Below are 24529 nucleotides of genomic sequence, written 5' to 3'. Positions count from 1 at the left end.
AGAACGAAATAGCACGTATTTCATTGATCAGGAATGTAGTAAGATTCGTCTTGAACATGGAGATTTCTTACTTACAATTAATCTAATAGAAAAAGAATTGTTTGGAAATATTGTTTTTGTCAAACAATTTTTTGATCGCGGTATACGGGAGTTTTCTGTATTTCTTCCCGACAATTCAACGTATCCTCGCTTCGACGGATAATCTCATTTAAGGAACGAGCGCCCAAGGGGAAAAGGTCGTTTTGATGTTGTTCTTGTGGTGCAGTAGTCGTAGTGTATCAGACACGTGGGCAAACTTTGCTGGTACAGGTCGATCCAAAGTTGTGGTACCACCGACGACGCGGCGTACTTAACCCTTAACTAGGTTGGTCTGTTGAGACCGCTTTAACCCTTTGCGGACGAGAACATTTTCTGTTTTATCTTTCAATTTTATCTTAATTAACAAGACTATGAACTGAAAAGATAAGTGTAAGAGTTAAACCAAGGTAAACATGCTGAGTTTAACGAAAAGGTTGATGTAGTGGATCTTGGATTATCCGGGTCTCTAATCTCTGTATTCTACATATATTATACATATTTCTATATACATACATATAATGCTATACTACATATACTCTATAATATACTGTACTATATAATACACTATACTCTATAATACCCTATACTCTATAATACACTATACTCTATAATATACTATACTCTATACTATACTATACTCTATAATATACTATACTCTATACTATACCATACTCTATACTCTATACTATACTATACTCTACATATAATATACTATAATCTATACTATACCATACTCTATACTCTATACTCTATACTCTATACTCATTATACTATACCATACTCTATACTCTATACTCATTATACTATACCATACTCTATACTCTATACTCTATACTATACCATACTCTATACTCTATACTATACTATACTCTACATATAATATACTATAATCTATACTATACCATACTCTATACTCTATACTCTATACTCTATACTCTATACTCATTATACTATACCATACTCTATACTCTATACTCATTATACTATACCATACTCTATACTCTATACTCTATACTATACCATACTCTATACTATACCATACTGTATACTATACCATACTCTATACTACACCATACCCTATACTATACCATACTCTATACTATACCATACTCTATACTATACCATACTCTATACTATACTATACTATACTATACACTATAATATAGGTATACTGTACTCTATGTATACTATACCATACTCTATACTACACCATACTCTATACTATACCATACTCTATACTATACCATACTCTATACTATACTATACTATACTATACTATACACTATAATATAGGTATACTGTACTCTATGTATACTATACCATACTCTATACTATACTATGTAAACTCTATATGTACACTATACTCTATACTATACTATACTCTGTACTACAGTATACTCTATACTATACTATACTACCATACTTACATACACATAATACTACACATGTATATTATACTATACTCTATACCATAAGGATCTAGTATGCAACACAATGTACTGTACAACTTAGTAAGGATTCGGTTCAACACTGAAACCAAATAATTGCTCTATTATCCGAACATGTATGTTCCACTGATTAGTACGGACAATCGAGGTTCTACTGTATATATTTGAGAATAATAGCTTTTCGCAGTCTGGGCGACGGCATGCGTCACAAAGGATTAAATATTCATTCTCTGCATGGCCCTGCATGCCTTTCAATTAGAGTTCAATATTAAATTCGTGAAATGATTGACGGGGTTTAAATGTACATGCATTTATTATAATAAGTAGACAGCGAAAATATTCTACCTGAATTGCAACAAACTGGAGCGAAATAGAAATTTATTTAATAGGTTAAAACTAATGTAACAGTATTTTAAAAAGGCTTCTAATATTTTCACCGTTTTAAATTGCATCTACTCATTCCTGCGATAAATGCATAAAATACGCTGTCTATTAATAAGAATACTCGAGAGACCGCGTATAGTAAAAGTAGTTTCAACAGTTATAGTAGTTAAGGAGTTGGAGATACTCGAATGTGTAAATGTAATTGTATGGATTTTAACAAGCGATGTTGATTTGCTGCAATCGGTATAGAGATTACGGTGGTCCCTATCTGCTGCATCTACTACTTACCGATAACGGCTATAAGCCAATCCGTACGTGATCGATTCGGAGCCATTCCGAGACAGTTGTAAGCGCATTTGCACGATCCTCTCCGAAATCTCGATCCTAGAATTAAATGAAGATCGGAACTGAATGATGTAGGTGTAAGCTCATTGTAAGATGTGCACAGGTTGCTATTGAATGTTGATAGAGAGTTGTACCTGACGATCGAGAGTTCGTTCATCGAGTACATGGCATGACAAGAGATACTTAGGAAAAGTAACGATTCGTACATGATCTATTTCGTGGGTCGTTGGAACACCACGTGTCTTTGATTAATCGTGATTATACATTAAACATGACTAGACTGCGAATCTTTATGCATTTATGGCTTATCAAAATTTTAAAAAAATGCTAGGATATAAAATACGATAGAATTTAGTATCACATCACGAACTGAAACTGTCTCTCGGTATCAAATTGACACAGTGATAAAAAATCGATAAAATAGCAAGGTAAACAGTTATTTCTCGATGATTTGTAATTGTAATTGATGAGTTAACGTTTACATCTTAGGTCTTTCGGTTATGTGCTTCGCATTAAAAAAAATAAAAGTCACGAAGTTTCAGACTTTATCTATAAATAACAGAACAGTATTACTTATTTCGGGAAAACTGTGTCAAATTGACACGAGGAACGGATGAGAGTTAAAATTCGTCTATAAAAATTGCAAGTTCCATAAAGATCTGCAGTCTAAACATGTCAGATATTATACATTAATAGCATGATCTATTTCGTGGGTCGTTGGAACACCACGTGTCTTTGACCTAAATATTCTTCTCGAATAACTAAATAACATAACATAATACGACGATTGGAAAAATATAACCGTGATTGTACATTAAACATGACAGATTGTACATTGTACATTTGCCACGTGAGTCATATACAGGGCGTCCCAAAACTGTAGTTCTTTGAAGGGAGTAATTCCTGAGACCATTTGAAATAACTTTTCCTTGACAAAAGTGTTCTCAACGAAAATCACGAACCAATCATCGGCTTCTGCGGACTTGGTTCTGCTGTAGCCGCGCTCTGATTTGTCCGTGCTTTTCGTTAATAACTCCTGAACGAAGCCTCCCAAGGTATTTTTCTAAAGGAAAAAAGTGACTACAAATCACCTGAGGAACCCGACGTTTTTAGGACACACTGTATATAGATGACACAATTATTCGTGTATCTTCAAAAATTAATTTTGATCATAACACACAGTTGCTAGAACCGCGCCTAATTGAGATTTATGCGATCTGAAACAGTTTCAGAGATAATCCCTGAACTCTGCAGTTTGAATTACGATGGTTAAATCACTCTGATTTCCTGGGAGTTTCGAGAAACGATTGCTCCGTAAGTGTTAAATACTACAAACACCGAGCGTCAGGAGCAACCGGTGTCCCAGCATTCGCGAACAGAGGCAAACCAAGAAGCAAAGACGGAAACACCTGCTCCGCAAATGATTATTTTCGTCGAACGCATTCGAGTATGCTGCACCTCGGGGCGATTTGCAGAGGAGAATAATCGGATCGTTCGATGTCGAAAAGACGGCTCGAAGAAACGAAGAAAAAGGAGAAGAAGAAGAACTAGAGAAACCATCTGAGCAAAGTAGTTTGGAGCAATCTGATGGTTCGCGGGCGAATCAGATTGGTGGGATTTCGCGGAGCGATACCGGGCCGCGTTGGTGGCCCGTTTTCTCCCGTCGATCTGGGAGGGTTGAACTTTTAAGAGCATGCCCGTTATGCTGCGATAACATTGTTTCTCCGTTGCCGGGCGTCGTTGCTCGGCAAGAACAGATAAAATCGGTCGACGCCGACGCATAGAGACGGCCGCTACCGCCCGGCCCGGCCCGGTTCGAAAGAAAAGTTTCTTGGCGCGGGCTGGAACAGCAGCAGCAGAACCAAAGAGCTCGCAACTTAATACGATAGCGCTCGGTTGCCGCTCAGACGAGCCGTGCCGCGCTCCAAGAGAGAGTAATATTGATCGACGGAGCAGGCTTACATCGTCCCAAGAGGAAGCGGGACGCGACGGGGAGAAGAGGAGGATGGAAGAGGATGGCGGAGAACCGAGCGAGAAGGGAAGCGCGACGTTAGGGGGGGGGGGGAGAAAGCGCGAGGGAGGGTCGCGCTCGAGGGTGCCACGGGAACTAGAATGAGAACGGGAAAGGGAGAGGAAGAGAGCAGGAGGAACGTCGAGGGCCCCCGGTGGTGGTGATTGCTGGAGGGTCGTCGGGCCAACGCGCACGACCATGGCCAAAGGGTGGCCCCTTCTCCGTCTAACCTTTCTCTCTTCCCTCGTCCCACCAACAAGGACTGTCCGCCCTCGCTCGCCTCTGTTTCTCTCCCTGTGTCCCGTTTTCCTTTTTCTTTCCATTTTTCCTCGCCCCTCCGTTCCTTCGTACCTACGTTTCGCTGCTGCCACCCCCCGCTCTCGCCTGGTTTGTTTTGCACGCGACTTTTCGTGGAACCCCCGAAGTTCTTTGTAAGCCGTCGCGTCTCAAAGTTCCCTTTTGCAGGCTCGTTTCTTCGTGTGACCGATTTCTCTCTCGTATTTCCCTCTTGTTCGGCACACCGCCGATACTTCGCCCGCCACTGCCATATTCTCGGTTTTATTACACCAAGCTTGTTGTTATTTGCCGTCTGGAAATTTGCTGAACGAAATGACACGCCGATTCTCTTGCGTTGCACTGCCTTTTTCGTTGCTTTTTGTCTTGGAGGAGGAAGGGTAGATATTGATGGGGTATTCGCTGTATACCGTTCGACGCTGTTTAGGATTTTGGGTCGATGTTTCGGAATGGCGGATGGCAAATGGCGATGGTCGCGAATTTACGGGACGTGCTCGCGTCATTAATATCGGTAAATACCGTATTTCTACGTCGATTATGTGTTTCCCTCCCGCTGCGCTACGCCGCCGCCGCCGCCGCCGCCGCGCGCCGGTCGCCCCCGTGAATTATGGCCAACTACGCGTGTCCATCGAGCCTGTGAATTAAACGTAGGAAAGCTGCAGGACTAATAACTATGACGAATGGCTCTGAATTCTGGCTCGCTCGATCACGTCCCCGATATTCCGGGCTACAATTTCCGAGGGCTCTCCAAGAACAAGCAACCCCTGATCAGAGAGTATTTACGACGAGAGCAACCGAACTACTCTAGTCAAACTTGTTCATCGGCGGTGAAATAAAGAGGACGAATATATTGAAGCGAAATACGAGGCTCGTAGTGTTGGGTTTACGTAGACCGCTTTACACGGAGACACAAATTGTGTTTCACGTGTTCACGCGTATAAAGTACACGCACGGAAATGAAATGCGTGTGTCTCGTACGCTACTGTGCAAAAGAAAGAAGCATCCAATCTAATTATAAGATATTGTGTTAGAAATTTTATAAAAATTTTATAGAAATTTTCAAAAATCTTTGTTTGAATAAAAAAGTTTCAAATGTGCTGTGTACCTCTTTTACTTGAACCCCTATATTTTGAGCCTATCTCATATATACATAATTGCAGTTTTCACTACTTCTCTTCTATAATTGGATAAAACATTTCTGGCAACCCTAGTTCCGAACCACCTTGGGCACCACAGTTTTAAATGGCACTCACAAAATGTCCCTGGTTTATCGCTGAAAAACATTTTACGAGTGGTAATACGTTGATCATTTGTGATCAGTGCTTTGATTAGGTATTTAAGGTTAAATTTGAATTTCGTAAACCATTCGCGCAATGTTTGATCACTTGCAGCATTATCTTGGTAAACAGCACTAAATGCCGAAAATGCACTTTTTCGTTCTCCATGTTTACATTGACGCCACACAAAAACGATTGAACCTATGTTCGTGGTGAATAGATGTGTATTGTACGTGTGTACACACTCATTTGCCTCCGTGTGAAAGTGCAATTAATATCTTCTTCATTTGTATATGGCTCGATACAGACTATCGATCACCGATCATGCGATTACCATTAATCATGCAAAATTCGAATTGTAAACAGAAGCGACGACACACGTAAACCGATGAAATGTTGATTTTACAGAACACTCGCGCTAATGCATATTACTAATTATATTTATCATATAAATATTGTTATAAATTATTATAAATTAGTATAGTATATTATGTATTATTGTGAGTTGGCAAGAAAGTAATTTCGGTATGTTAAGGTGAAATTAAACTGAATTTCATTATTCAAGCGATGAACTTTCATCAATAAAATATTTTCTTATTTATTGTTTTTGGCAAAAGATCATCGAACAAAAGGGAAAATATCTTGTTCATTAAAGATCATTTTTTTTAATCAAAAAATATGTAACAATTATGACACGTCGATTATGAACGCATATGAATTAGAACGCGCTGCCAAAGCCGCTGAAATGATTCGTTCTGCTTTGATTTTGATGAATGAATTGAGCTCTGCTTGAATTTTCATTTATTCCGATTACTCCAGCATCATTTAGCAGATTTTCCAAACATTGCAAGAGGTGGAAAAATGTATTGACGAGTTCACGACATCAAAACCGCCATCTTTTTTCTGTCAAGGAATACGACAGTTGCCTGACAAATGGATCAAAGTCATCGAAAATAATGGAGCCTATTTCGAAAACAACAGATGTATGATTACTAGACTGCGGATCTTTATGCAAAATAAAAATTGTCTTCATCAATTGCAAGACACAGATGCCATATAAAGCTTTCTTTCTATTTTCAACAATTTTAATAAACCGAGAATACCATACGGGCGTTGTTAAATTGTCTTAATGTTTTTACTGTTTTAAATTACATCCACAGATTTTTGTCATAGATGCATAAAATCCGCAGTCTAATGATTACATTATAAATAAATACTAAATTCGTTTTAAAAAGGCACCGAATTAATTTCTACACCTAATAATATTTGATCGAAACGTGAGCGGGACCTCTGTATCGAGCTCTACTGTTATGAATTCGAATTCCTGCCAATTTCGAAAACTCTCAAACGCCCCGGAGGGTTCGCGAAAGTCAGTGTCGCTCCGTGACCTCTAACCGCGAATAGGATGCGCAGGTTTATCGAAAATCTTGCCGTTAGTTGCCCAAGAATGTTCCCCGGCCCACATTCGAGCAGAACTATCTTAGGTTGCAACTACGTCACACGGGGAGAACTATCTCGTGTACTCCTGTACTCCCGATGGCCCGAAGCGCAAAGCGCAACACGAGCGAAACTTTTCAATCGAGTTTCTTCGCCTCCGTCCACTCGGCGATGTTCCGAGCCTTTTTATTTTCTCGTTCGACCGAATCCGGACGAACCATAACGGCCGAAAGAACACTGATTCGCAGATTCTCCGCCGTGAAAGCGTCTCGGGACGCATCGCGCCACCAACTTTTTCTCCTGTTCGCCGATTCGTTTACGCCATTGAAAAATATCGAATTTTCGTTTGTTGCAGATCAAATGAGCGATATTTGCAGGAAGAACTATATACAGGATATGTACAGGAAGATAGATGGAGCCGTAATCGTGTCGCAAAACGAGAAGGACCTCGGCTGCACCATCACCTTCCAAACCCATAGCATTCTGCAGCGGTTCATGCTTCGCTTCGATCAGTTGCAGCTCGACTGCAACGATCATCTTTACATCTTCGATGGCGCGCACGCGGTCAGCACTCACAAGGTTAGTCGAAGGTTTCACCTTTTATGACTATGAAATATATGTGCTCCTTTTCAAAGTGGCTAATAAAACGAATATACCAGTATTAAACCCTCATAGACGATGTCTACGTACACCGTGTACTGGCTCTTGTAGAGCTTTAAAATTTACAACATCAGGTCAGATTATTAATCCTGTATCTAACTTTGTAGACCCTAAGCAACATCAATTTCAAGTCCCATTTCTACATGGGTCCCATAGAAATTTCTCCGACACGGTTTTCGTCGACAACATTCCACCGACTCCAGATTTGATCGACAATAGCTTTGGCCGACAACGCCTTTAACCGACAACGATCTTGACCGACAACGAATTTGATCCACAACGACTTCAGACACAGTATGATAATATTGTATGATAATACATATGATAATACTGTATGATAATACATACTGTGGTCGTCTTAAGTTGTTGTGGATCAAATTCGTTGTCGGTTAAAGGTGTTGTTGGCCAAAGCTATTGTCGGTCAAATCTGGAGTCGGTGAAATGTTGTCGGTGAAAACCGTGTCGGAGAAATCTGTGTCCGTGATTTCCATGGGACCCTTTCTATATACAGTTACTCGAATTAATATTCGGACGCTCTAAAAAAGACTTGTCGTCTTTTTAAATATTGTACTAAATTTATAAAAATAGAAAATCAGAAATAACAAAAGAATTGTGAAATTACGATCGCCAGCAGATTGCAAGCAGAAGACAGAATGAAACGAGCGACCACGACAAACACGTCGGTCGTTAACTCCTGGCTATCCGTGTGCCCAATTTTGTTAATAAACCGGTTTCGGCTTCTCCTTAGATAATTAATTTTGTTCCAAACATTTTTTCTACGGGAATCACCCGAAAAATCGTTCCGTGGGACACCCTGTATCTATACAGGCGCGCCAACTGTCTATTGGCCGACTGTAGCAACTCGCGTCTAGGTCGCGCTCTGATTGGTCCGTGGGTTTTCGTTAATAACTCCTAAACAAATCCGCGGACAACATTTTTGCAAAGGAAAATGTCGCTTGAAATGGTCTCAGGAACCACCCCCTTTCGGGAAGTTCACGAATTTTGCGACACCCTGTATACGTAGAGCGAGTGACATTCAGACAGAGCTAGAGGATGAGGAATGAAGCGGCTGTTGTCTTCGATCAACGATTCCAAGTATAATTGCCGCCATCGATCAAAAGATGAAGCTCTAATTGCAGGAGGAACCGCGTTATTCTTTCCTGATTACCATCGAAGACAATGGCGTCGCGTCGCGGCGAGAGGGGACGAGTTTCAGTTCCTAGGACCATTATAATGTATTCCGCCATTATAAATTCTGAACATGGTCAGCACCCGGCGAGGCGAAGCGCCCGGGAACTTGCGCCATTAATCAGGATTCGTTTTTTCGTCGGAGCTGCATATATATCTTTCTTTTTGTTTTGACTCTCGAGGGGGATGCGATTCGCTACGATGTCATCGGTAATTTTCCGAAGAATTTGTTACCGGGACATCCGAGAGACTTGTAAAAAGACACATCACAGGCTTCGCGAGCGGATAATAAAAATTTGTCAAATATATACGAGCGGACAAATCACCGGCAAATCACAGTGAATAAATTTGCCGAAACACTTTCACCGGTGAATTTTCTGCGTCGTTGTCCACCGTTGTCCACCGCGGGCAGATTTTAATTAAGATATTCCTGTTTTGGCGCTGAAACGTCAACGGTTTGTCACTTCTGATCGATACAACGATATGGGGAATTCCCTTCGAGTAATTCTAGAAAGTAATAAAGCGCCGCGTCGCCGCGGCAAATTGCGGTTGATTGATTTAATGCCTTCCGCTGTTTACGGCGCCGTGGAATTACTTACTATAAGTATGCATACATACATCCTCGATCGCACGTTGTACATAAATCAACCAGAAACGTGCCGAACGGTTACATAGTTATTCTTGTCTAATTTAATGCGAGTTATTTTTAATATCATTCGCTCGTCTTGCGCATCGTGGGTAGACGCTAATCATGAAGAAAAAAGCATCTGACCGATTGATACATCCTCGATTGCACGTTGTACATAAATCAACCAGAAACGTGCCGAACGGTTGCATAATTATTCTTGTTTAATTTAATCGAGTTATTTTTAATTTCATTGATCCGTTTTGCGCATCGTGGGTAGACGCTAATCATGAAGATAGAAGCGTCTGACCGACTGATACATCCTGGATCGCACGTTGTACATTACACATAAATCAACCAGAAACGTTCCCAACGCAACGGTTGCATAGTTATTTTTGTTCAATTTCATCGAGTTATTTTTAATTTCATTGGCTGGTTTTGCGCATCGTGGGTAGACGCTAGTCGCGAAGACGGAACCGTCTGACTGATTGATACATCCTCATTATACGTAAATCAACCAGAAACGTTCCCAACGGTTACATTGTTATTCTTGCTTAATTTAATCGTGATATTGTTAATTTTATTGGTACGTCCTGGGTAGACGATTACGCGAATCGCGAAGACTGAATCGTTCGACCAATTGACCTTGAGGGAACACGTTTTCCACGAAGTGTTTTCTGCAATATTTCCACCGTGCATGTTTAATTAATGATACCTAGTCTATTGTAAATAATTGAAGCGTTTCGAATCTCTATCGAGCAGCGTATTAGTATCCTATCGACGGGCTATATGATTTAATTGTACGTGACGAATTTGCAGAACGATGGTCGATAGTGTCGGAAACGATTGCTCGATCTCTTTAGTGTTGCTGCGAGCATGTTCATCAAGACAAAACAGAAGGAATGCTCGCGTAATAATCGAGAGAGAACGGAACTTCCTCGGTTATCCCTCCTCTATTCGTTCCCGCATTTGCGTCGGCAGATGTCCTTCGCACGTTGCTCGGACAATTTGATAAAACAACAAAGCCACCTTGAGGACTTTGACATAGGAGACCCCCTCCTTGCCATATCCCTCATGGACAGCGGAGATTCAAGGTATAAAAGATGCGACACGATCGCGAGACCGCTAATATGTTCGCGTTCTCTTCCACAATGGCTGTGTACAGTGTCTTTTATTCGAGTGTATCAAAATGCGTTCTACTAACGCTTCTCGTCGCATCCTGCGCGGCTCGAGGTGAGATCATTCGGCGAACGTGAAAACTGTTCGATTAGCCACCGATCACTGATCGATCATTTTCTTTTCAAAGAGATCTGCGACAAGTCAAAGTGCCCAGGCCCCCTAAGATATTACAAGGAACTCGAGTGCAAACCGGTGTACAAGAATCCCGACGATTGCTGCGCCGAGACGTTCGATTGTAGCCATCTGGAAAAATTGTCCAAAAACAAGTGTTACGTAAATGGTCACGAGTATAGTATCGGCGAGAAGCTCAGAGACGAGGACGCGAATCCTTGCGATGTAAGCTGTACGTGTACAGAAGGATTCTCAGAAGGCCGGTGAGTACCGCGGGAGAGTATTTCCAAGTCGTTTCTCGAAAAATATCGAGAATAGCTACACTGGATCACAGTAATATTCGGACACTTTTCAAAGGACGAACACTTTTTTAATATTGGACTCTTGAGAAGTTAGTTTACTACAAGACACGTTAAAAAAATTTTGGAAAAATCGAAATTGGTCGGAGTTGCAGAGAATATACTAAGATTGAAGACTGGAATTAAAAAAGACTCAAAGTGCCATTTCTTCAAAAATCGTTTTCTCCGCAGAAAGTTGTAAGTTCTAACGCCAATGCAGTGATAAAAGGCTGAAATAAATTGCATTCTTACTATTTTTACATGGAATTTCCTCGGAATTTTCATTTTGGCACTTGCAGCATTCTTTAAACTTCATTATAGCCTTTTGTAAACAAAATCGATTTGTGCAGAAAAAAGTTACAGGCATTGAAAGGTGCAAGAATATATATGTATAATAAACTGAAACACCAACTTTAAACATTTATAGCTCATCGCAGCGTTGGCCGATTTTCATGAAATTTTCAGAATATGTTTCATAGATACGCATCTACAAAATGTATTTTGTAAATTTTCAATATAGGCCCACAGAGAGAAGAGAGTTGCGAACAACAATTTATTATTTTCTTCGTAATCCCGAGCAATTGCAATTTCTCCAAAAATTTTTTCAGCTTGTAGTAAAGTAATTGCTCTAACTTCTCAATAAAATCCAAGACGTACGGTCCGATGTTAAAATGTTATCGTCCTTTTATAAGTAACCTAATATTATTGTCATTCACTGTATATTTGTTAGCTATTTCCAGACTGCAGATCTTTATGCAAAATAAAAATTACTTAAGAACGCCTTTATAATTTTCTCAAAATAATATCATTATAATCGTCATATTCTGTCAAGAAACGACGAGTTACCCTCTCTCTGTCAGTACCAGATTAGCCACGTGACCGTGGCGGAAGCGTGGGGGAGTAGGGTTGTAGAAGGTCAAGGTAGAGAGTGAGGATACAAGTCCTACTCTGGCGACTCTGATTACAGCTATTCATTTTTGTCCTGAACGCGTAAAGTCTCCAGTCAACTACTTTATTTCGACACCGGTGTAATATGTTATTCTAATTTATCGATAGAGCGGCCTACTTCAATTGCGCTGCGGTCGATTGCGGGTTTCTTTCCCCGCAAGAAAATTGTTTCGACAGAATGTCTCACGACACCTGTTGTCCGTCAACGCGGGTATGCTGTGAGTAAGCTTAATAAGATAAATTCAGTTCAAAAACGACATCGATTTTCTTCAAAGAGTTCTTAAGTGCGTTAAAGAGATTAAATTGGATTAAATGTCCAGTGAAGGAGGGTGAACAGAGAGCGACTTGCGAGGTAGACGGCGAAGTTTATTACGACGGGCACCCCTTCACACCGAAGTCTGATCCGGATCTTGATTGTAACTGCTTGCCAGGATACACAGGTATATTATTTCGAATCTAGTTTAACAAAACGTTTCACGAAGAAACTGTATCTGACGAACTCAGTGGTCTGACACGGGAATTTTTCAACGATTAGGTCAAAACGTTGAACCCTTCTGCAAGAAACCAAATCACAGATTTTGCGTTCCTCTCTTCCGAAGTGCCGAAGAAATACACAGCAAATGCGCGCCCGTCTTCTATAGTAATCAAAATCTGCAAAAGGATTGCAGTTACAATACTAGATGCCGTAAGTTTTTATCATTCGGAAGCTTTGTGAAGATATCGCTTCTAATCGAATGTTCCTATTCTTGCAGCGACTGACGATGATACCGTTGTTCACAATCACGATGGTAAATCTTTGTCAGAGACAGGTACGTCACTTAGCAACGATTTACACGATCGGCAAGAAAGCATTTGTTTGAAATCCAGTTACCTTCCCGAACAGTAATGCTCAGATTATGGAGTAAAATTCTGTTTGAACTTTTTCAGGCACCTCTAAGTATATAATTTTAGACTAAATGCACCAAATGATCAGGAGAAGAGAAATAAACTTGATATTTACGATTATCATAGAATACAGTAGCGAAAGTTAGTGTACAGAAATGTTGTTGGGGTCATGAGATACTTCAATATACCGATTAACACTAAACCTACCGAGCGCTAAAAGCGATTCAAATGTTTTAGCATACAAACATTTCATGCAATTTTTATTGCAATTTGTGCTTGGATAATGAAATTTGTCGAATCAATTTCCATGTAAGCAACTTCATAATTTCAATAATTGTAAGATGAAAAATACAAAACCCGTCATTTGACCGACAGTGGTAGGTTTAGTGTCAAGGGTTGATATTGAAATTTTTGTTAGTACTTTCGTTGTACTTGATTCAATTTGCCAGCTGCTATTAATATTTAGTATGCGTTAACTAAATTTTACCCCGTGTACATATTTATATCTATCTGTTACGCAAAGTTCTAATGTGAAACTCGAATCGATAATACGCATCGTATATTCAAATTATGCCGGAAATTCGAACTTGCTAAGCTATGTACAAGGTACTTACCAAATTGGAATCTGGTACTTACGAGCTTGGACTTGGAACTGTTTCGAACTTTCAAACACATTCTAATCTGTGAGGGGCTTGCCCACAATTTCACTATAACTATGCATAACTTACCGAGGTGTTGTAACTCGAAAGGGAATCAACTGGATTTTCAATCAAATGCACCGCGGTTTGTTTACTCGATCGATCGTGTGTTTAAATAACAACAAATATCAGCAGTTTCTTTCTTCTTACATATTACAGATGAGAGCAAAGTATGCACATTCGGTAACATGACGATGCACATTGGTGACACACTGAAACAAGGGAACACTTACGAGTCGAAATGTATAAAATGCAAGTGTGAAGTTCCGCCGTTCCCAACGTGCATTCTGGATACCGCCTGCGAATTCTCGATACCTGTAATTGAGTGATACCGTACTATGGTTTTGATGCACTTTTGGAAAATGAACGGATGTAATTTAACCAGCTAAACCACGGTTTAGACGACGAAATGCTTAGTGTTGTAGATACATTTGTTTTTTTAGTAGTATTTGATTAATAAAACATGTTTTTCACACCGGCTTGCACATATTTGTTTAACCTTGTACGGCCCAGAACCGGGAAACTGGCGTTCCATGGGCCGCACACTGTGCGGGCCGCCCGATATTCGTGTTCGAGTCGGGTCGAATAAAGTCGAGCTTCAAGGACTCATCGGGCATCCGGCGGCCCGAGATTCAACTCTGCGTTTTTATGAAATAGATAATGGTAATAATGGTTTTCTTTCTTAACTTATGACTTGGTTTTTTTTATAACATTAGGTATATTCGGCAACCATGTGCATAATCTTTATGTGTATTAAACTTCGAAGTAATGCACGTTACACGTGAAACATTTAAAAGACAATATTTCGGGCATTGTGACGAATTAATCATTATATACGAATAATATCATTAAAATATCCTTACGGAGTTACATACTCGTGGAAGGTATAAATATAAGGTAAATTATGACAATTTTTTAAGGAGTGATGTTTTTATTAACTGCTATATGTATAACTCACTTAATATCTTGTTATACAACTTATTCGTTAACTATCATTAACCTGACAGAAATTGTGCAACGCCAACTGACTCCGTCATATTCTCACGTAAGTCTCGCAGGACACTGCATAAAGATCCCTCGTTCAAGGATGTTCCCCGAACCTGGTGTTGCCTTTCCGCTGACAATGAGTGTTGGTCTGCGATGCATCGATTGTCATTGAGTGGAGTACGGCTGGTCTGTTTTTTGGAAACCTGTAACAAATTCTTAGGGCCAAGCGTGGCAATAATTATGTATTTTATATTTTAAGAATTGATGTAAGGTTAATGGACAGTTAATTAATAAGTTATATAACAAGATATTAAGTAAGTTATATGAGCCGTCTATTTTGAAAGTGGCCAACGTCCATTTTCGAGAAAAATCAAGCTAGCAATTTTAATCTCTACATCTCTACGTTATCTTTTCATTCTGAAGCAAATTGTAACTAATATATTTAAAATCACAAAGATTTTGTAAAAAGGAAATTAGCTGGTTAATAGAATGATACAAATTTTTATTTTGAAACTGGCAAAAGTCCATTTGTCAGTTGCAGTCTTGGTCAAGAATTTCAATTAAATAAAAATTTCACTACAACAAAAATCTCTCTTTACTCGAAATTTTTATTTGAAGAAAATTTTTGCCCAACTCTGGTCAGTTGACAAATGGACCATCAATCCTTAGTACCAGGACATTCGTTTTTACCGAATGACAGAGATTTTGGCGTCGTAGAAATGTCATTAAAGAATAATAATGTACTGTTTGTCCCCCAAGATTATTGTAATGTTATCAAGAAGTGCCAGAAAAATATTGTCTTATAAGTTTTTCACGTGTAACGTGCATTATTTCAAAATTTAATACAAATAAATATTATGCAGATTTTTGCAGAATATACCTAATGTAATTATAAAATAAACCAAGTATATTAAAATTACGTTATGAGTTATGAAAGAAATACCGTTATTACCATTATCTATTTCATAAGAACGCGGAGTTGATACGCGGATATCGCGATAACTCGCTCGTCCGAACTTGTCCGATTCTTTCCGAATCCACCCGACGAAGTCGAGTCACCCCCGACTAGGCAGCTCGAAACTGTCGGGCCGTCCGATGTATCTTGAAGTATCGCGCACCCGAATCGAGCCCGCCCGATTTTCTGCGACCCGATCCGACGATTTGGGCTCCCGATAATAATCGGGCGGCCCGCGCATTCCTACGTGGAGGGTATCTTACAGATAAACTATATCGAATATGTATTTCAGAAAAATAAGTACAAAAGAAATAAGTAAAAAAGATAACTTTCGTTTATCTGTTATTTAAAAATTTTGGATAAAAAATTGCCCATCTCTGAGCTCAATTTAGCCAGACGATTTATTTGACGCTTTTATTCGTGACGAGTAATTGGAAGAGATAAAAATCACATGTGTCTTTATTCGTTATTTTTATTTGATTTCTAATTACTGAGATGTTGATCCGACGTTGCCACGTCGTCGTACATAGGTACATTGTACGTACAGTGACTTCCATTAATATTCAATATTCGGACGCTCTTAGAAGGACGATAACAATTGTTTAAACAAATAGATGTTTATTATTTAATCAAATGTTTAAACCAATAATATTTTATTACTTAAACGATTGTCAAAACAAATAAATATCTATTATTTAAACAATTTTTATCACGTACAACAAACAAATATAACAATTATCATGTTATCTGACGAGAAAATACTGTTCTAAACATTACTGACAAATTAACGGAATTACTGTATTAGTATCATATTATTCCTTTCTTTTACCAATTATACTTATATTTACTTATTGTTAGCTAAATGCATTTATGGTATGGGGTACAATTAAATATTGAAAATACTTTACAACATTGACGATATTTAGTACGTAACCGTGGTACATAAGCGACATTGTAGTAACAATTCTTACGAATTGGCAACGTCTAATCAAGATGTCCGTTATTCGAGGTCAAATAAAAATAACGGATAAAGATACACGTGATTTTTATCTCTGCGAAATACTCGTCACGAATAAAAAAATCGAATAAATCATCTCGCTATATCGAGCTTCGAATAAATCTCAAGGTTAAATTGAAATTGCTCTATCGAAATCTCACAAATAAACTTTCGTAGCCAAAATCTGACGGATACACCGTAAGATACATGGTAGCGCTGACTTCGGCTCTCAAATAATGGCTAAAGATGAACTAAAAATTCTCAGCTGTATCTTTGGGATAATCCCTCTCGAACAGTGTCGCCAGTTGGCACCGAAACGGGTGCTAAATACTCACCTTTTCCCGTTCCACTATCCCATTCTAGCATACTCCAACGTCCCCCACTAATTGTAAGCCGTAGACCACGGTGCCCGTGCCGTAGACTCGTCAGGTCATCACAGAGGAGGTACTCGTATTCCCCTCGATTTTCTCGACCTTTCTGCACAGCTCTCGAATAACTTCTCGCCGCTAGAGTTGGATACGCATACGCCGTTAATTTCGAGCTTCGATAAACTACAGACGACGAATGAAATTTCTGGGGAGTATCTTACAGATAAACTATGTCGAATGTGTATATCCGAAAAATAAGTACAAATAAAAGATAACTTTCGTTTATCTTTTATTTAAAAATTTTAGATGAAAAATTCCACGTCTCTGATTCAAGGTATAAAAGATGCGACACGATCGCGAGACCGCTGATATGTTCGCGTTCTCTTCCACAATGGCTGTGTACAGTGTCTTTTATTCGAGTGTATCAAAATGCGTTCTACTAACGCTTCTCGTCGCATCCTGCGCGGCTCGAGGTGAGATCACTCGGCGAACGTGAAAACCGTTCTATTAGTCACCGATCACCGATCGATTATTTTCTTTTCAAAGAGATCTGCGACAAGTCAAAGTGCCCAGGCCCCTTAAGATATTACAAGGAAATCGAATGCAAACCGGTGTACAAGAATCCCGGCGATTGCTGCGCCGAGACGTTCGATTGTAGCCATCTGGAAAAATTGTCCAGAAACAAGTGTTACGTAAATGGCCACGAGTATAGTATCGGCGAGAACCTCAGAGACGAGGACGCGGGTCCTTGCGATATGTTCTGTAAGTGTGTAAAAGGATACCCATTCTCAGAAGACCGGTGAGTACCGCGGGAGAGTATTTCCAAGTCGTTTCTCGAAAAATATCGAGAATAGGAGACACTGGATCACAGTAATATTCGGACACTTTTAAAAGGACGAACACTTTTTCCGTAGTGGATTCTTGAGAAGTTAATTAGTTTACTATATGACATGTGAAAACATTTTTGGTAAAATTGCAATTGGTAGGAGTTACAGAGAAAATACTAAGATTGAAGACTGGAATTAAAGAAGAATCAAAGTGCCGTTTCTTCGAAAATCGTTTTTTCCGCAGAAAGATGTAAGTTCTAACGCCAATGCAGTGATAGAAGGCTGAAATAAATTGCGTTCTTACTATTTTTACATGGAATTTCCTCGGAATTTTCATTTTGGCACTTGCAGCATTCTTTAAAATTCATTATAGCCTTTTGTGAACAAAATCGATTTGTGCAGAAAAAAGTTACAGGCATTAAAAGGTGCAGAAATATATATGATAAACTGAAACACCATCTTTAAACATTTATAGCTCATCGCAGCGTTGGCCGATTTTCATAAAATTTTAAGAATATGTATAATTGATACGCATCTAGAAAATGTATTTTTTAAATTTTCAATATGGGCCCGCATAAGCGAGTTGCGAACAACAATTTATTATTTTCTTCGTAATCCCGACCAATTGCTATTTTTCCAAAAATTTTGTTCAGCTTGTAGTAAAGTAATTGCTCTAACTTCTCAATAAAATCCAAGTCGTACGGTCCGATGTTAAAATGTTATCGTCCTTTTCTAAAAGTAAGCGAATATTATTGTAATTCACTGTATATTTGTTAGCAACTTTTAGACTGCGGATCTTTATGCAAAATAAAAATTACTGAAGAACGCCTTTATAATTTTCTCAAAATAATATCATTGTAATCGTTATATCCTGTCAAGAAACGACGAGTTACCCCCTGTCTGTCAGTACCAGATTAGCCACGTGACCGTGGCGGAAGCGTGGGGGAGTTGGGTTGTAGAAGGGCAAGGTAAAGTGAGGAGACAAGTCCTACTCTCTGGCAACTCTGATTACAGCTATTCATTTTTATCCTGAACACGTAAAGTCCGCAGTCTAACTATTTTATTTCGACGCCGGTGTGATATGTTATTCTAATTTATCGACAGAACGGCCCAGTTCAATTGCGTTGAGGTCGATTGCGTGTTTCCTCCCTGGAAAAAAGATTGTTTCAACAAACGGACTGATGATACTGTATGTTGTGGGTTTACGCAAGTATGCTGTGAGTAAGCTTAATTAGATAAATTCCGTTCAAAAACGACATCGATTTTCTTCAAAGAGTTCTTAAGTGCGTTAAAGAGATTAAGTTGCATTAAATGTCCAGTGACGGAGGAACAAAAGAGAGTGACTTGCGAGGTAGACGGCGAAGTTTATCACGACGGGCACGGCTTCAGTCCGAAGTCTGATCGGGATCTTGTTTGTACCTGCATGCCAGGATACACAGGTATATTATTTCGAATCTGGTTTAACACATTGTTTAACCAAGGAACTGTATCTGACGAACTCATCACGCGAATTTTTCAACGATTAGGTCAAAACGTTGAACCCTTCTGCAAGAAAAAAACTCCAAGATATTATTGCGGTCTTCTCTTCCGAAATGCCGATGCTATACACAATAAATGCGCGCCCGTCTTCTATAGTTACCAAGATGTGCAAAAGGAGTGCAATTACCAGAGTAGATGCCGTAAGTTTTTATCAATCGGAAGCTTTGCGGATATCGCTTCTAATCGAATGTTCCTATTCTTGCAGCGACTGACGATGATACCGTTGTTCACAATCACGATGGTAAATCTTTGTCAGAGACAGGTACGTCACTTAGCAACGATTTACACGATCGGCAAGAAAGCATTTGTTTGAAATCCAGTTACCTTCCCGAACAGTAATGCTCAGATTATGGAGTAAAATTCTGTTTGAATTTTTTCAGGCACCTCTAAGTATGCAATTTTAGACTAAATGCACCAAATGATCAGGAGAAGAGAAATAAACTTGATATTTACAATTATCATAGAATACAGTAGCGAAAGTTAGTGTACAGAAATGCTGTTAGAGTCATGAGAAACCTCAATATACCGATTAACACTAAACCTACCGAGCGCTAAAAGCGATTCAAATGTTTTAGCATACAAACATTTCGTGCAATTTTTATTGCAATTTGTGCTTGGATAAAGAAATTTGTCGAATCAATTTCCATGTAAGCAAATTCATAATTTCAATAATTGTAAGATGAAAAATACAGAACCCGTGATTTGACCGGCAGTGGTAGGTTTAGTGTTAAGGGTTGATATTGAAATTTTTGTTAGTACTTTCGTTCTACTTGATTCAATTTGCCAGTTGCAATTAATATTTAGTATGCGTTAACTAAATTTTACCCCGTGTACATATTTATATCTATCTGTTACGCAAAGTTCTAATGTGAAACTCGAATCGATAATATGCATCGTATATTCAAATTATGCCGGAAATTCGAACTTGCTAAGCTATGCACAAGGTACTTACCAAATTGGAATCTGGTACTTACGAGCTTGGACTTGGAACTGTTTCGAACTTTCAAACACATTCTAATCTGTGAGGGGCTTGCCCACAATTTCACTATAACTATGCATAACTTACCGAGGTGTTGTAACTCGAAAGGGAATCAACTGGATTTTCAATCAAATGCACCGCGGTTTGTTTACTCGATCGATCGTGTGTTTAAATAACAACAAATATCAGCAGTTTCTTTCTTTTTACATATTACAGACGAGAGCAAAGTATGTACATTCGGTAACATGAAGATGCACATTGGTGACACACTGAAAGAGGGGAACACTTTCGAGACGAAATGTATAAAATGCAAGTGTGAAGTTCCACCGTTCCCAACGTGCATTCAGGAGCAGAACTGCACAACCGTGACACATTTTGTTGGCTGATACCGCACTATCGTTCTGATGTATTTTTGGAGAATGAACGGATGTAATTTAACCAGCTAAACCACGGTTCAACCGACGAAATAGTGTTGTAGATACATTTGTTTTTTTAGAAGTACATATTTGATTAACAAAACATGTTTTTCGCATCGGCTTGCACATATTTATTTAATCTTCTATGGCTCAGAACCGGGGAACCTCCGAAACCTCCAGAACCGGCGAAATAATCGAATTATCATTATTAAGTAACGTATATATTGTCTGGTATTGGTATTTAAATAAGAAATTGTCTATACCTTCCTACTAATTACATAAATAATACCATTTTTTAACTCAAAGATGAAAAGGTAGTATGACTCGAGATAAAAAAATTAAAATCACAGTCGTGATCGTGATTTTGCGATCACTGTGAGAAATCACCGTGAGTAATTTTGAACGCCATCTCTAGCGGCCACCGGGCTAGTTCCCCGGCTCTGGAAATAAAGCCAAGCTAGAAGTGGGGAAGAAGTTCTCTGGCTCTGTTCTATACGAAATGTGCGTCGCTCTTCGATGGTCGTAAGTTTCCAATCGATAACCTTGTTCTACGCCCAGGCACGTAACCATCGAGACGTATTTCAAGCATACATTAACCGCGAAAATTGCCCGAATTAGTCTCTGATCATTGTGCAGATTCTACTATTTGGCTGCGCACGAATCCCCGTTTCTGTTTTCAGCGGCCGGATGGCCACGATTGCTCCACAATCGATCAGCTAATTAAATCTCCCGACCTGTTTCTTAAATCGTTTCTGTTTCCACATGGGTACAAACTGCACAGACCCTCCAATTCGAGAGAGTAACTGACGTCTGCGAGTCCGTGTCTACCGAATTAATCTGCAGCTTCCGATAGTTCCAAGCATTAATTAACGTCTACCGAGACCACAGGCGAATGAAAATACATAGTTATATCCGTTCGAAACTCTCTATGTTTAACACGATTCCTGCACTGACGTCATGCATGCGGAGTGAATTCTATTTATAATTTTTCATTCTACTAGAAATAATGTCTCGTCAGGATACAAACATCCTTTGAATTAACATAATCGTTACTATATTTACTTCCATGAAAACATCAATCAAGTTTTACTGTAACCGTTTCTTATAATTACTACAGATTTCGTAAGACGATGTTACGATATTAATAAAAATACTCTTATAGTGAAAAATATCTGCCACCACTGTTACCGAAAAAAATGTTGAAATTTCTACTTTGTTTAGGGAAACGTAGAGTACGTTGCTCTAAAGAAGCAATTGAAGATCATTTTTTAAACAAATTGTATTTGTTCAAGTGAAGCATATTTTCATATCGGCGTTTAGCTAAATGTCTGATGAAGAAATTAAATAATTTTCAAGAACTTACACGATTTTTGATAACCGATAACACTAGAGTGCAAATTTTTATGTAATATAACAATTGTGTGCATTGTTTACGAGACACAGGAACTCCATATAATTAATTTTTGCTCCTAACGATTTTATTGAACCACAGACAACTTAATTGATTTCTGAAATTCTTTTAAAATATTTACTGTTTTGTACACTCGACAAGACTGACATATCTATCTACATGTGTAGTACAGAATTTTCGACGTAACAGCAAGTTCCAAAACAAGAAATCCGAATTTTCGGGTTAACGAAGCTCCGTTGTTAGGATAATACCAGATAGAAATGTCAAAGGTATTGAAACCCACGAGCAAATTATATTCACTGCCTACCTCTCCTAATTTACATATACACCGGCGAGTTGAAATTACAATCCGAATCGTGGGAAGAAATTATCGGCAACACCTGGCCACTGTCACTGGCACAATTCTCATTCACCGAATATTCTGTCGAGTTTCGTAAGCAACGAAACTAATTTTCTATTCTCCAGAGATTGGCGAGAAATTATGATCATTCTCGTTTATCAATGCCACACATTATAAATAATTCATCCCCGCATATTATTACGTATTATTATAACAATTTACATTATTACATCAGATTTCGGATTTCATGCATTTTAGATTTTATGCATTATGAGATTCAGAGAATTTACATAAACATCATAGTATCATTTTCATCTTATTAAAATCGTTGAAGTACTTTTTACTTGGCTGCAGCTTCTTACGATTGACGCTCGACATTTTCATTTTGCATAAAGAACCGCAGTCTAATTATTACCAAAGATGAAATAAAATAGGATGTTTACAAGAAATGAAAGTGTTGTGCCAACGACTGCCAGAAACAGAAACTGCCTAGTCTCAATGTAAAATTTATTCATACAACCTTTTTAAAAACTTTTTCAAAATTGGACCGAACGGCTCGAGTTTTTTTCGACTTGTTTGAAGGATTAATTTACTAGGTAGCACGTGAACAATTCTTTTTAAAACATTGCTATTGTTCGGAATTTTGGGAAAACTTATTTTTCAATTAATTCGAAAAATGATTAAATTTTCGATTTTAATTAAATTTTATGTATGTATACAAAATACTTGAATCTACAAAATGGATATTTTCAATTTTCATTATAGGTACAGATAAAAAAGTTAAAAGTCGAGGCTTTTGCTATTTTCCTTGCAATTGCGACCAATAGCAATTTTTAAAGAAGCGTATATATAAAAAAAAACTTTTTAAAAACCACGCTTATATTAAAATGCACTAAAAAGGAGAAAATCATTTTTTTAGACATTAGTGACTATAAATAAAAAAGCGTGGAGCGCTAAACTATATTGACGTAATTTTCGTGGGCGCTCCACGCTTTTATTTATAGTCACCAATGTCTAAAAAAATGATTTTCTCCTTTTTAGTGCATTTTAATATAAGCGTGGGTTTTAAAAAGTTTTTTTTATATACGTTTTTATTTTCTACTTTTTAGTCTTTTTTGAATGGAACGTAAGATATAGTAATACTGGTATGACGCCGTCGAAGAGACGCCGTCTCTTGATGGAGTCCGAAATTGTCCGAAATATTGGGTTGGCAAATAAGTTCGTTCGGTTTTTTACACTGGAATAAATCACAACAACCGAACGAACTTATTTGCCAACCCAATAGAACTGAATGAACGGAACACCACAACCACAGTGAGCTCCTTCGGTGTGAAATGGGTCAGTGGAGTGGGTATGAGTCGGAGTGGAAACGCGTAATGGAGTAGGGAGTGCTGGCGCGTGGAGTGGGGATCGCTGAACACGATCACGTACTACCGAGCGTCGCGTGGCGAGGTGTGACGGTTAATATAAAAATTTTTTTCTCCTACACGCACAGTTTTTTTAAAAAATTTGTTTTTTAATATTGCATTGTCATCCAGTTCTAAGCTATGTTTAAAGTTTCAAGTCTCTAGCTAATCGAGAAGTGGTATAAAATTCGATTACAAGATTTGACGCATGCAACAACAACTCGGCAAGCTAATATAAGCGTGGTAAAAATAAAAATGTTGTGCACCGCAAGAAACAGTACCAGCATGCATATTAATTTCGAGATGATTTCAATAAATTGTAAATCACGTGAATCCTTCAATTGTATGTTTACTGTTCTGTCTTTCACTTACTCGTCTTTGTTATGAACGCATACAAA

General features: G+C 38.6%; 3 protein-coding genes across 5 annotated transcripts in view; all 3 read left to right on the top strand.

Annotated features, from left to right (window-relative positions):
* Positions 1 to 24529, top strand: part of LOC143208896 (uncharacterized) — a 141292-nt gene that overhangs the window by 54599 nt on the left and 62164 nt on the right. For both annotated transcript variants that reach the window (XM_076423830.1, XM_076423828.1), the window contains exon 2: positions 7630 to 7853. In XM_076423830.1, coding sequence (XP_076279945.1) covers positions 7630 to 7853 — 224 coding nt within the window. The remainder of the gene's footprint in view (positions 1 to 7629; positions 7854 to 24529) is intronic.
* On the top strand, positions 8399 to 14381 carry LOC143208903 (uncharacterized). The gene is made up of 7 exons (XM_076423846.1): positions 8399 to 10980; positions 11054 to 11300; positions 12432 to 12541; positions 12644 to 12763; positions 12859 to 13008; positions 13076 to 13132; positions 14066 to 14381. Exons 1-7 carry the CDS (start codon positions 10851 to 10853, stop codon positions 14233 to 14235), a joined length of 984 nt encoding a protein of 327 aa, XP_076279961.1. The 5' UTR covers positions 8399 to 10850; the 3' UTR covers positions 14236 to 14381.
* LOC143208902 (uncharacterized) lies at positions 14524 to 23616 on the top strand. Of its 2 annotated transcripts, XM_076423845.1 has the most exons (7): positions 14524 to 17686; positions 17760 to 18012; positions 19145 to 19257; positions 19360 to 19479; positions 19567 to 19719; positions 19785 to 19841; positions 20775 to 23616. In XM_076423845.1, exons 1-7 carry the CDS (start codon positions 17557 to 17559, stop codon positions 20942 to 20944), a joined length of 996 nt encoding a protein of 331 aa, XP_076279960.1. In that variant the 5' UTR covers positions 14524 to 17556; the 3' UTR covers positions 20945 to 23616. The 2 variants fall into 2 exon arrangements, with proteins under 2 accessions (XP_076279960.1, XP_076279959.1); XM_076423844.1 differs by having other exon boundaries at positions 19360 to 19719; positions 20775 to 23615.

Source organism: Lasioglossum baleicum, chromosome 5, assembly GCF_051020765.1.
Source record: "Lasioglossum baleicum chromosome 5, iyLasBale1, whole genome shotgun sequence".
In the NCBI taxonomy this organism is placed as follows: Eukaryota; Metazoa; Arthropoda; class Insecta; order Hymenoptera; family Halictidae; genus Lasioglossum; species Lasioglossum baleicum.
The sequence above is the reverse complement of the archived record's forward strand: the minus strand, read 5'-3'. Positions and strand labels throughout refer to the sequence as shown.

What these genes read in the sequence shown, in the direction of transcription:
- LOC143208902 (XM_076423844.1), top strand. Translation starts at nt 17,557, where the DNA reads ATGCGACACGATCGCGAGACCGCTGATATGTTCGCGTTCTCTTCCACA. An exon ending in TGGGTTTACGCAAGTATGCT is followed by an intron (nt 19,258 to 19,359) that starts GTGAGTAAGCTT and finishes TTAAATGTCCAG; the next exon opens with TGACGGAGGAACAAAAGAGA. An exon ending in TAAATCTTTGTCAGAGACAG is followed by an intron (nt 19,842 to 20,774) that starts GTACGTCACTTA and finishes TACATATTACAG; the next exon opens with ACGAGAGCAAAGTATGTACA.
- LOC143208903 (XM_076423846.1), top strand. Translation starts at nt 10,851, where the DNA reads ATGCGACACGATCGCGAGACCGCTAATATGTTCGCGTTCTCTTCCACA. An exon ending in GAAGGATTCTCAGAAGGCCG is followed by an intron (nt 11,301 to 12,431) that starts GTGAGTACCGCG and finishes ATTTATCGATAG; the next exon opens with AGCGGCCTACTTCAATTGCG. An exon ending in TCCGTCAACGCGGGTATGCT is followed by an intron (nt 12,542 to 12,643) that starts GTGAGTAAGCTT and finishes TTAAATGTCCAG; the next exon opens with TGAAGGAGGGTGAACAGAGA.